General features: G+C 41.9%; 1 protein-coding gene across 1 annotated transcript in view; it reads left to right on the top strand.

The window, feature by feature from the left end:
* LOC140739928 (dedicator of cytokinesis protein 7-like) overlaps positions 1–13,935 on the top strand; it is a 222,135-nt gene that overhangs the window by 143,362 nt on the left and 64,838 nt on the right. The window contains exons 20-22 of the mRNA XM_073068608.1: positions 3,690–3,891; positions 7,633–7,770; positions 9,629–9,792. Of these exons, the coding sequence (XP_072924709.1) occupies positions 3,690–3,891; positions 7,633–7,770; positions 9,629–9,792 (504 nt within the window). The remainder of the gene's footprint in view (positions 1–3,689; positions 3,892–7,632; positions 7,771–9,628; positions 9,793–13,935) is intronic.

Below are 13,935 nucleotides of genomic sequence, written 5' to 3'. Positions count from 1 at the left end.
TCTATATGAACATTCCATGTCTGATGCTATATGAACATTCTGTATCTATATGAGCGTTCCATGTCTGATGCTATAGGGACGTTCTGTGTCTATAAGGACGTACCGTGCCTGATGCTATACGGACGTTCTGTGTCTGACGCTATATGGACGTTCCGTGTCTGATGCTATACGAACATTCTGTATCTATATGAGCGTTCCATGTCTGATGCTATAGGGACGTTCTGTGTCTATACGGACGTTCCGTGCCTGATGCTATACGGACGTTCTGTGTCTGACGCTATATGGACGTTCCGTGTCTGATGCTATATGAACATTCTGTGTCTATATGAGCATTCCATGTCTGATGCTATAGGGATGTTCAGTGTCTATACGGACATTCCGTGCCTGATGCTATACGGACGTTCTGTGTCTGACGCTATATGGACGTTCTGTGTCTGACGCTATATGGACGTTCTGTGTCTATATGGACGTTCTGTGTCTGACGCTATATGGACGTTCTGTGTCTATATGGACGTTCTGTGTCTGACGCTATATGGACGTTCTGTGTCTATATGGACGTTCTGTGTCTGACGCTATATGGACGTTCCGTGTATGATGCTATATGGACGTTTTGTGTCTGCTTTTGAGGTCACTGACTGATTGCATCATGAGCACATTGATATAACTGTTTGCTAACTTTATTGATGTCACTACACCTTCAGCTCATTAAGTGCTCATGTATCACAGAGTCGAAGAAACGAACAGCACAGAAACCGACCCTTCAGCATGTCTCGTCTATGCCAAAAAAATTAAACCGCCTACTCCCATCGACCTACACCTGGACCATAGCCCTCTGTACCCCGCCATCCGTGTACCTTATCAAACTTCTCTTAAACACTGACATCGTGCTTACATGCACCACTTGCAGCTTATACCACCCTCTCACAACCCTCTGAGTGAAGAAGTTTCCCCTCATGTTCCCCTTAAACTTCCATCTTTCACCCTTAACCCATGACCTCCTGTTGTAGTCCCACCCAACCTCTGAAAAAAGCCTGCTTGCATTTACCCTATCTATACCCCTCATAATTTTGTACACCTCTATCAAATCTTCTATGTTCCGAGGAATAAAGTCCTAACCCATATGTTGGCTGAGAAGTAAAATAGCACAGGATATATGAGCTAGATTTGATGGGGATTTAACTACAGTACAAAATTTTCAAAAGGTTTGACAGGGAGTTAATGTTATCCATGGTTAGAATCAAGGGACCCCATTTCACAATAAAGAGGTGACCATTCAGGAGAGAGATGAGAAGATATTTCTTCACCCAGAGGGCAGTGAGTCTTTGGAAGAGGGTTATGGGAGTTCAGATGCTGAGTATAACTGGGACAGAGCTTTCGGCACAGTAGCCCAGTAGCTACTGTTGGCTCAAAGGTACACGGACCCGAGTTTAATTCTGATTTTGTGGGCTTTGCACATTCCATGTGATCACAGGGGTTTTACCTGGTTGCCCCAGTTTCCCTCCACATCCCAAGGATGTGCCGGTCAGTTAAGAGCCACTGTAAACTATCCCTTAGTGAAGGTTAGTGATGAAATGAATCAGAGACCTGATAACCCCGTGACGCCCAATGATACAGAATAAGTTACAGAGTTGCAAGAAATAATGGGGATTGGGGCTGATGGGATTGTTCTCGGGATCCACCATTATTTGCCCATCAACTCAGTCTACTTCTGTTCTGTTATAGATACAAGCTAAAATTATAGATTGTTGGATATTAAATATTGGATATAGGAAGGTGAAACTGAGCTGTTTCTATGCCCTACATTCTTATTTCCACAAATTTCTGTAGAACTGCCGGCTGGAGTGTATCTCACTTTTAACTACTGAGATATCCCATTAACCTTCATTTCTATTTTGATGAATTTTGTTTGAAAAGATGTGCATTGAAAATGAATTTTATGTAGTTTTGGTTCCACTCTGTCTTTAATTAAATAGAGCCTCATTCATTTTTGACTGCTCAAAACTTCAGAAAGCACTTCACACAGGGAGAATTATTTTCATGTGCATACTTAACAGCCACTCCCCGGTGGTGAGACTAATAACCAGATAATCTATTGTTGTTGATGTTGTTTGAGTGGAGAATGCTAATCCAGATTCCAAGGAAATTCAATGTTCCATTCATAACAGAAGATATTAAACATCCTCCTTAGACAATGGCAGAGTCACGGTTATCCTCCGTTCTACTATCTCAGCCCAAGGTCATGGACAATGCAGACCCTCCCATAGTTCTGGATCGAGTGTTCAGTAAGAATTTCTATTCAAGACATAGAGTAGAGCTTGAACCTGTAACACTTTTGTACAGAGATATGCATTCCACTTACATTGAGTTCTCTGTCCTTCAAAATTGCAGTGTTTTTATTTTCCCTTTCTGGGCTTGCTGAGCAGTTATTCGCATTGATTGTGTCAGTAAAGGAGTGTGACATACTGACCTGTAAAGGTTAAAGGTCAGTTTTAATAAAAGCTTCATTCAGAGGCTCTAAAAAACTCTACTGTTGAATTTGGGGGTGGGGGGAATCTTATTATTCCCCTAGTTATACTTCTGTGTAGTACATGGATCGACTGAGGTTAACTTACTTATTTACATATTTCACAATGAGGCCCATTAGAGCAAACCTGTCATTCCCATCCCTCTTATTTCCCTGTAGTTCTCAACGTTCTCTATCAAATCTCCATCACCTAAATCCTTTTTATTGCTAGCCACAATAAGGGGTAACCTGCACTAGCCGATTAACCTCCTTTTGGATGAGGCAGGAAAGTGGAACAGCTGGGGTAAACCACATGGCCACTGGGAGAGCTAGATGGGTTCTGATACCAGGATTGAACCCAGGTCACTGTAACTGTGAGGCAAATTTAAGAGAAGTTTACTCAAACTTTGTTTGATTATCTAAGTAGGCCACTGCAGATGTTTTTGTCTCCACTTCAGACAGATAATTCTGATCTTTAGCCATTGTTTTTGTGAGGAGCAAGGTGCAGGTATGTCAGAGGACCTTCCTGTGGTTGGATCTTCCTAAGCCTGGGCAATGTTGTACAAGACTTGGGGCCAATTTTACAGGGAGCAAGGTGGGTTAGCCTTGGCCATCTGTCTCACTTGACAATACAAGGGTGGACTCAGAATGATTATGTATCCTGTAAGTAAGCTTGAAGTGCCCTTCCCTTGGACAACATCGGTGGCGTGGAGAGGGGAGACTAGCAGCATGGGCAACTGCCAGTCTCCCATACGACCCTGCCCAGGCCTGCGCCCTGGAAACCTTCCAAGACACAAATCCATGGTCTCACGAGACTAACGGATACCTATTAAGTAAGCTTGAGGAACTTTACTGTGATACACAGCCACAACAGATGTGGAAATGGGAACTCTCCCTATCAAAGATCTCTTGACACTGGAGCCGTATGAAATTCTGGAACCTAAGATGATAGATAGGTTTTGTGATCCAAGGTTAACAGAAGCATAGATTGAAGGCAGACAATAGCTTATGTCTAATTGAATAATGGAACACTTCAAGGGCTTAATGATCTGAGCTTAATATTTTGTGGATAAAATATTTAATTTATATTAATCTAATGAATTTTGGTTTGTTCGAAGTTATAAAAGAAAAAGATCTGGAAGGATACAGCCCTGATATTGGTTACATTGTAATCTGTTTACTACAGGACAGAAACTTGGAGCAGTTTTTCTCACTGTGTGACGATGTGGGTAAACACCATTCTGTAGCCCAGCAGACAGAGGCACTGAGAAGGGCGGTTACTGCGATCAACCGGGTTCAACTGGAAGAACTTGTCCCGTTCCTGCATGTGGTGTTAGACAAACTGCTGCCACTACTGATCTTGAGCTCCAGGATGACATCAGAAAGAGGTCAGATTAATTCCACTGTACACTCATTAAACTGACTTCTGTGAGGTTCCAGTGTTAGAGAGTTCATCTGATTTACATCACAGTTGTGGGTTTCAAATGAATTGAAAAAGCATTTCAAGCATGCAAGTAATTTTTTTTCCCCTCAAACCCTGCCTGTTCCAATTAGAAGACCACACTTCAGAATATTTTTATCTTCCACTTTCTTTCTGCCAATTTCCATCTCTCTCCCTCCACTCTCTACTTTTCCAGCTCTAATTCCACCAATTTACTGTACTTTTCCTCCTCTCGTTCCACCAATTCTTTCTCTCCCCTTCGCTTGGTCTTTGTTGATTCCTGCTGGGATCTCTGTAAGTGGCTGGAGGTACTTATTAATAGGTGGTTACCTATTAACAAACCTACTAAACACATTGAATGGGAACACGACAGTCAGGAAGTGGTTATCCTGCTGATTACCAATTGTCAAAGAAGTTAATCCAGACAAACGCTAGCAAATGTGATACTTGTCAAACATCACGTTTGCAAGTATCCAGACATGCAGTGAGAGAAGCCAACGCTGTGTTGTGAAGAAGAATCTATTTTATGTGGAAAGGGGAAGCAAATGCTAGATGTTTTTACTGGAAGTATTAAGAATATTACTATATGCAGGGTTAGTCCTTGGCTTGAGTGCCTCTGTAAAAAGAGTCTGGAACCCTTGGATTGTTTTGTGGGTTTGATATTAAATTGGAATGAGTTGTCAGTGAAGGGATGTGGTGTGAGGGTCTAGTGCCCTCTGGTGGAATGTTTGTCAGTTCTGCTTTTGCATTGCATTTTCCCAGTTTGAAGAGAACTTCCAAAAAACAAACTAAAAAAAGAGTCAAGATGCACGGATAATGAGGAGTGAAAAATGACCCTAAGAAATTCCCCACAGGAACAGTGGCACAGTTTGTTAGTTGCTCCAGCAATCCAGTCATCAGATACTAGCCGTGTGGTGCTTGCATGTTTCCCCTGTGACTGTACAGATTTCCCCCAGATGCTCTGCTTTGCTCACTCATGCAAAGTACCTGTAGATTGGTTAGTTGGTGTAGGTGGGTAGTAGAACTTCTGGGAGGAAGAATTACAGGGAATATGGGGAGAATAGTTAATTTTATTCTTTTATTTACTGAGCTGCAGTGCGGAATAGGCGATTCCGGTCCTTCCAGCAATCCCCCAACTTAATCCTAGCCTAATCACAGGACAATTTACAATGACCGATTAACTTACCAACCGGTATGTCTTTGGACAGTGAGAAGAAGCCCACGCAGTGACGGGGAGAACATACAGGTTCCTTGCAGGCAGCAGTGGGAATTGAACCCAGGTCGCAAATGTTTGTGCTACTGTGCCATGCCACCCTTAAATGGAAAATCGGTGGTGGAATGGGATTACTCTGTGAGCTAGCATAGAATCAATGAGCTGAATAGCCTCAATTAAAAATTGTATGAAATAGGGAATGCCAAGCAGAGGCCAGTAAGATTGGAGTCTTGCTGTAGCTGCACCTGTGAAAACTGCCTTAAATTCAGGCAAAGTAGCTCAGGAAGGATACAATGGTTTAGAGTGGGCAGAAGGCAAGTTTGACAATATGATTATGAATTTTAAAGACTGAAGGGTGATCTAACCAAGCTATTTAAAACTTTAGGTGACTTAGTGGTAGAAGGATGATGTGGAAACTCAGAACAAGTTGGCATAACGTTAAAGTTAGAACTAGGCCACTTTAATGAAGTAACTGTTTCACTCATGATAGTGGAAGTTTAGATGTACCTTCAGATAACTTGGTTGAAATTTTCCCCAAGGTTTGGTTTGTGGAGCCGCTGTCGCTGTAAGTTGTGGTTAGGTGAATTGGTCGAGCTGAAGACCACGCTGGGTGAAATGGCTGATGGTGTTGGGTGACTTGGCTGCACGGATTTGGGACTGCGATGAATCAGATGATGGGTGGCTGGAAGGGGACTGCAGGCTATGTGCTGCGTGAGTTGTGCTTTGTACTGATCGAGTTAGATGCTCGGGATGTGAACAGGGCCTTTTTAATTATTCCTTTTTAGAATGCAGATATATTTTTAATAAAAGCAGAAGCGGTGGGTGTGGATTTTTACAACATTTGGAAGCAGTTTGAATAAGTACAGTATATGAATGGGAGGGGCATGGGGGGTGGCTATAGTCCAGATGCAGAACGTTGGGAATAGGCTGAGTAACAGTTCTCATGGACCAGATTGTCCAAAGGCCCTTTTTCTGTGCTGTAGTGCTCTATAACTCTAAATACAAGGCCACCATTTATGGCCAGTCCCTGAACATCATTGAGGAGGTAATCTTGAGCCACCTTCCTGAATTCTTCAATATTTCTATAATTGGATAGGAAATTCCAGCATTTAGAAGTCCTGCTAATATAGGAAAGGAGAATGGAATTGGTCGAGTTACAGTGTATGTTGGGATTGGATTTAGTTCTCATTGGGTGAATTAATTACTGGGGCGAGATATGGAATTAGACAATGTTTACATACATTAAGGCTGAGTGGGTTGAGCCCAGTGCCTAGCAAGTTGAAAGCCAGCATTTAGTGATGTAGGTGTTGGCACTGGATATTTGAAGCTGTTTGAATTGTGTGTTCGGGTTGAGAGAGTTATGCTGTACACTGGCGGAATAGGAAGTCGGGACTTTGTTAAAGCAGGTGTTGAGGTTAGATGTTAGTAGTTCATTTACTGACTTGTGTGGGGTTGATTAGACTATATATAGAGTTCAGAATGAGTAGCTGTCTTCCACATCAGCTGAACTGGAAATCAAAATGGGGTTAATACACCATGAAGCACAGTGACGCCTTACTGGTAGCAAGCAAAGCTACTAACTACTCTATAATCACATCTTTTCTGGACAATAATCTCTGCAATCAATAGCCTGTAACTCCCCTCTCAAAGATGAGCTGACGAGCTGCCTGTATAACCTGGCATTTTTGAGGTGTGAACTGAAGTCTTAAAGGTGCAGGTCGGTTAGCGGCATGGCGTGTGTGGGCCAGATCGAGGCAGTAGGGCCTGACCCTGAGAGTGAGGAACTAGCCAATGCTTGGATATTGCTGGAGCAGACTGGGAGCCGATTCGAGGCAGCAGATTCAAGGCGAGGCAAGCTGAGGCGATTCAGAGTCAAGGCGGTGGTACCCAGGCCCGAGAGTGAGGAACTAGCCAATGTTCAAGCACTGTCCCAGATTGGAAAGGTCAGGTATGGGCTGAATCGATGTGATAAGGCCCAGGTCCAAGAGCATATCAAAGTGATAGGACCCGGATCTGAGAGCAAGCCAATGTCTGGACAACTTAAGCGCCAGATTCAAAAGGTCAGGGTGTTGGGATGGGCTGGTGTTCAGGTGAGATTTATTTATCTCTGCACTGAACTGAGGCTGTGGCCTGCAACCAACAGGCTCCTGGACCGGCTACAATGACGACTGGCTTTGTGAACTCATTCTCGTGAACTTTAGTTCTGAATGTTAATTGTTTACTTTTTATTGTTTGCACGATTTGTCCTTTTGTTGCACATTGGGCCTTCTTTTCTAACGGGTTCTATTGGGTTTCTTCGTTTTGTGGCTGCCTGCAAGGAGACAGATCTCTAGGTTGTATGTAGTATAATAATAAATGTACTTTGAACTTTGAACTGTGGTGGGTTGACTTGGGCTAACTGATGCTTTGATGCTGCAGCAAGAACCTGTCCTTGCCTGTCCATTTTGCTGTGAACCTTGTTCCTTTCATTCACAGTTCCAGTCAGCAGACAAATCTTTGAAACACTCATCAAAATCGTGGACTGGCTCCAGAATGCTGAGGAAATGACGAAAGACTCTCTGGGACGAAACCAATCCCTGGCTACGTACATTCACTACTTGTTCAGCGTACCAGGTACAAGTGAGGCTATCAGCAGAGTATCCCAGTAAATAGCCAGTGATCAAGGTTATTTTCTGTGCAGCCTAATATTTGCTAATGGCTTTGAGTTAAACTTATCAGCCCCATTGAATAAACATTCTTCACCTACTTTATGCATTGATCTAGCAAGGATGGGAGCACTTTCTAAAGTCACCCCGGTTATTTAATGTACTTAAGAATTAAAATGCTAAGATCATGAAATCTTCTTGATCTTCCTAAGGAGTGAATCCACTTAGAGACATATTGGAGGCCTTGTGTTCACTTGGCATGCCTGCGAGCCTTGAGTACTTGTCCTGAGGTGTGATGGTTAGAGGCTCCATCAGCTCAGACCTGCTGTTGATATCAAAGGCACAACTGAAAAGATAGGATCCACTGGTGGAGGATGTGGCCTGAAAAATCCAGCTTAAAGGTGCACACGCAAGTCCATTGTTCCGGACTAATTACCAAGGGTCCACTTATTCCAAAAGCTACTGAACAAATTCAGTCCGCCAGAGAAAGCAGGATCTCCCAGTGGCCACACATTCCCATTCTGATATGACTATCCTTTGCCTCCTCTACTGTCACGATGAAGCCACACTCAGGTTGGAGGAACTATACCGTCTGGGTAGCCTCCAACCTGATGGCATGAACATTGACTCCTCTAACTTCCGTTAATGCCCCTCCTCCCCTTCTTACCTATCCCTGATTTATTTATTTCCCCCCCTTTTTTTCTCTCTCTGCCCATCACTCTTTGCCTGTTCTCCATCTCCCTCTGGTGCTCCCCTCCCCCTTTCTTTCGGTTAGTCCTGACGAAGGGTCTCGGCCCGAAACATCGACAGTGCTTCAAAGTACATTTGAGCTTAATAAATATAAGTAGTACTCGGGAACCCAGTTATTTGTACATGTGGTTTTCTTCAATAAGATCATGTCCAACCTTTTACCTCAGTTCCATGGCCCTGCATTAATCCCATATCCCTTGATTGTCGTAGTATTCTGTAATATTAGAGGTCATGAAAGCTAGTCATCTAATTGGAGGTCTTGTCTCCTATGCTCTAATTACTATCTTTGGGAAGAATAAATCCAATTGGAAGGATTTGCCCCATAGAAAGGAAATGGTTGTGATCAAAGAATTTTTTTTTGAAGTCAAGAACAGAACTATTTTTCACAGAACTCCCATATAAAATGTTTATCTTTCAGTGGGGAGTCCATCTAAGCTGAGGTACAATCAGGCATGTAAATAAGGCAGTACAGGATATAGTCACACACCAGAGACTGTGTTGTCTCTTTACAAGTATGTATACCAGTTCAGAAGAAGTGGCAACACAGCGTATCTTGTGCAGCTGAACTGGACAGTAGTATGTTACCTTCACCCCTGAGTTTCTTGTTTAACCAGATAGTGCCTACATACTGCCGTCATCTTTTCTCCTGCAATGTGGTACTTAGCCTGTACTTGGTTTATCACTGGCCCATAGCAACAGGAGGCAGCCACTCAACCTCTTGTGTTGTGCTGTCCAGTCAAGTGATAGCTGGCGTTAACTCCTATTGTCACCTTTGGTTCATTACTATTCCTGACAAAAAAATACGATTTAATCTGTAAGCTTTTAAATGCTGTACTAAAGCCCGGTAGGGGCAAGAAAATTGCAAAATTCCGAATTCCGTAGTTTAGGCAAGAGTTGTTCCTCAAAGTGGCGTGATTTGCCTTCGGGTCACCTTACTTTGAATTTGTAAAGAATTGCTGGCGAAGCGTAACTCTGGCATAAAGTGAAATGGATGGTAATTACATACACGGTATTATTCCTCATTCAACACAGTCTTAAGCCTGTTCTGTTGTACTGTTCATTTGATTTGTTTTTAGTTCTTCCTGAGGCTGAAGTCACAGAGTCTGAGAAGTATGCCACGGTCAAGCCAGAGGGGATAACTGCGTTTCACAAGACGCATCGGCTTAGCTCAAGTGATCCTGAGCTGCAGACATCGAAGCTCACTGTGCCCACAGCAGGCAGTAGTCTGAAGTCTTCAAAGGTCAGCCCAATGATCATTGATGGATTTAAAGAGTATTGGTTAAAATGCAACTTCTACTTTTAAATTCACTTCTTATTGGTGATGAAATAAAGATCGTTTGCTATCTTCAGACAGTTTGAATATAGAAAAGCATCTCAAGAATTCTACCAGACCCATTGACAGATAAAATTTGACACCAAAGCATATTGAGATATTAGCATAGATGGTCAAACTGAATTTAAGGAGATACTTAAAGCAAAGAAATAGAAAGATAGATGAAGGAAAATATTAATTTAGTGCCTAACTACCAATAGTAAAGGAGAATAAATCAAGGACAGACAAGGTGTCAGCAATATAAGACTGAATGATTCCAAATGTCTTGATATTTTCTGTGTCAATGTTTCCCAACATTTGATTTCCTATTAGTTTCTATTAAAAGTCAGAGGATTGTGTAAAAGAAGAAATAACTGATCTCTGACTCTGACCCTCTCCATCAACCAAATTGTTTGCCAGGAATTTGTTCCTGAGGTCTGGAATTCTGCTGAATGAGTTGGAAGATCTGAGGTGATGAGTTGATGATTTGCAGTACAAGCCTTTTAGAATTGGTAGGGTCCGTCTTTGACCTTAGTTGTGGCCCATTTCCTTCAGTGTGGAAAGTCTGAAGGCTTTGCTCCATCACATGGAATGTACCTTTCAGTTTCAGATTAATTCCCAACAAGAGCAGAGTAAGCAACAAGGAAAATTAGTCAGGGAATGGGATTGCTCTGTAGGCCGGTGTAGACTCGATGGCCAAGATCACCTTCCCTATATGTTGTAAGAAATACTGAACAATGTGGAAACAGCAGAAGGAGGAGACATTGTGGTCTTTTCTCCTTGTCATTGCACTAATGAGATGCCACCAACAAGACAACTGCAAAATTTTCCAAATCCAATGGCATATTGCAAACAATTCACTTCAGATCATATAAATGTGCCCTGACCATAGCATCATTTAATTTTTTTTCTAATTTTATTTCTAGAAATTTTTTCCCCGAACCCTTGAGTCAGTGTTAAAATTATGTAAACCATAGCTTACAAAACATAAAATTATCCATAAAATAAAAACAAACATGGCAGAAATAATGTAATAACCAAGTGTGCCTATTAGACCTCTAATAACAGAAAAGACCACCATTCAGCAATATGCTTCACCACTACATTCACCACTTTTTCCCCACCAGGAAACCTAAATATTTGCCCTGTTTCTGGGTATAGATGTCCAATCTATCAAACTACTTGTAAGACATGCGTTCAAAAGCTGTCACTTTGGCCATTCCTGTGACCCAGTCCTGAAATGATGGTCCCCCCAGGTTCCTCCAACCTCTAAGTATAATTTGTCTTCCTACCATTATATTTGTCTGGATCCAATTTTGAGAGTGTTTATCCCCAAGTAACCCAAGTGTGTCTCCCAAGAGAAAAAGTCTGGGGCAGAAAGGGAGTTGAATACCTGAAACTTCACCAATATACTTATGTATCATAATCCAAAATCCATAGCATCATTTATTTTAAAAATGTTGCAGAAGTTGGATGTGGATGATAAGTGCAGGTAATAAGTTCTGAGGTTGGAGCTATAATTAGTGTGATGCTCAAAGGGCAAGAGACCATAAGACATTGGGGCAAAAATTAGGCCAGTTGGCCCATCAAATCTGCTTTGCTATTTTATCATGGCTGATTTATTACCCCACTCAACCCCATTCTCTTGCCTTCTCCCTGCAACCTTTGATGCCCTTACTCATCAAGAACCTATCAACCTCAATTATAATTCTACCCAATGACTTGACCTCACAACTGTCTGTGCCAATAAATTCCACAGATTCACCACCCTCTTGCTAAAGAAATTCCTCCTCATCTCTGTTTTAAAGGGACATTCTTTATTCTGAGGTTGTCTCCTCTGGTCATTTCAAAGACTGTTGTTTCAGCAACAAGCTGCCTTATTAGTAAGTATAAGCACATCTGCAGTGTCTAGATCAAAACCACTGAACTTTTACCACAACAAACTTAAAGTGAGAGAAGTAACCAATTTAAGTAATTGAGGCAGCTCTAGGTTTTACCACATTATTTTTGTTTTGAATCTGATCCCGATGCTAGGCAAGTAAAGTTCTCATAAGAAGGGTTTAATGGAAGGCACCATTTTGTTTTTAGGTTATTTCTGCTCTTCACTTTGAAAGATGTCTGGTGTCCTTCTGTGTCGTACTCAAAGATACAGAGTTATAACGAATTACAGGGCAGTCATGATTGTTTTTATTTAGTGAAGTCATAAAAGTTTTCCTTAAAATGTGAAGACCTTCCAAATCTCTGAAATTTGGAGTAGCTGTAAACTACCAGTGTGAGACAGGAATTAGAAAAGTAAATGCCAAAATAATTTAATTTTTATTTATTTAATTTAGAAATACGGCAAAGTAACAGGCCCTTTCTGGCTCAATGAGTCCATGCTGCCAAATTTCATCCATGTGTCCTATTAACCCACTAACACATACGTCTTTGGAAGTTGGGAGGAAACCGGACAACCCTGAGGGAGCCCACACGGTGATGGGGGAATGTGTAAACTCTTTACAGACAGCGGTAGGAATTGAACCCAGGTTGCTGGCACTGTAATAGCATTACGCTAACTGCTACACGATTGTGCCATCCCAAAAATGTTCTTTAGATAAAAATACACTGAGTACAACACATAATTACAGAAGTTTGCTGTCATAATTTTAAAAGCACACCTCAGATGACAGAAGAGCAGAAAATCCATTTAAAGATAAAATTTACTTCAGAAGTGTCATCTGAAAGAACAACTTAAAGATAACAACAACTCAATCAGTAAATATAAGCAGCTAATTTGCTTTAAGAGTGTTGATTGATGAGGAATGAATGGCTTTGGGAGGCTTTTAACATTGATAAAGAGTCCAGGGGCAGTATATTCTTGTTAGGGTGAAGGGGTAAGCTGGCAAGTTTAGGGATTGAGGATCTGGTCAAGAAAAAGAAGGAAATATACATTGGGTTGAGGAGGTCAGAATGAGTGAATTCATTAGACTATAAAATGATTAGGAATACACATAAGAGGCAAATCAGAAGGGCTGAGAGAGGGAATGAGATGGGTCTGGTAGGCAAGATTAAGGAAAATCCCAAGAGGTTTGACAGCTATATTCAGAGTAAAAGTGTGGCTAAGGAGAGATTAGGCCTGGAGGAAATTAATAAGATTTTTAACAAATATTTCCCCTTGGTGTTTACTGAGGAGAAAAATCATGATTTCTCGAGATGAGCGAGACAAGTGGTGATGTTTTGCAGAACATTCATATTGCCAGGAAGGGGGAGTTTGCAGCCTCACAGTACATTAAGTTGGATGAATACCCAGGCCCGGAGCTAGTGCATCCTTGGATTTTGTGGGAGGCTGGCGAGGAAGTGGCAGAGAAATTCGCTTTGCCATTGGCCACTGACTGGAAGGTGGCTGATATTGTTCCGTTGTAGCCAGGACAAGCCAGTCAGCGTGACATCAGTGGTGGATGTTACTGGAGGGGATTCCAAGGGACAGAATCCACCAGCATGTGGGTAAACAGAGTCTGTTTAGACGTCAACATGGCTTTGTATGTGGGAATAGTGTCTGACAAATCCTTTTGAGTTTTTTGAAGAAATAACCAAAAGGGTAGATGAGGGTAAGGTAGAGGATATTATCTATATGGACTTTAGCAAGGCCATTGGCAGGTCTGGAAAGTTACATTGTATGGAACACAGAGAGTTAGCTGGGTGGATTTAAAATTGGTTCAGAGGTAGGAGTATGATAATTGTTTCTTGGAATGGAGGTCAGTGACTAGTGGTCAGTGTTGGCCCCTTATTGTTTGTCACTTACACAAATAATTTGGATGTAAACGCATGAGACTTGAAGAAGATTATTACAGGTAACATGGGGATCTTGATCTATTAAGGAAGTGGGCTCAGAAGTGGCAAATGGATTTTGATTCCAATAGGTGTGAGGCGATGCATGGAGAAGGTGGATGGTAACAGTCTTTTTCCCAGGGTAGGCAAGTCCAAAACTAAGGTTGAGAGGAGAAAGATTTAAAAGGGAACTGAGGGGCAATGTTTTCATGCAGAGGGTGCTGAGTATCAGGAATGAGCTGCCAGAGGGAGTGGTTATAGTGA

The sequence above is a fragment of the Hemitrygon akajei genome, chromosome 16 (genome assembly GCF_048418815.1).
Source record: "Hemitrygon akajei chromosome 16, sHemAka1.3, whole genome shotgun sequence".
NCBI lineage: Eukaryota > Metazoa > Chordata > Chondrichthyes > Myliobatiformes > Dasyatidae > Hemitrygon > Hemitrygon akajei.
This window is presented reverse-complemented; position numbering and strand designations above follow the sequence as displayed.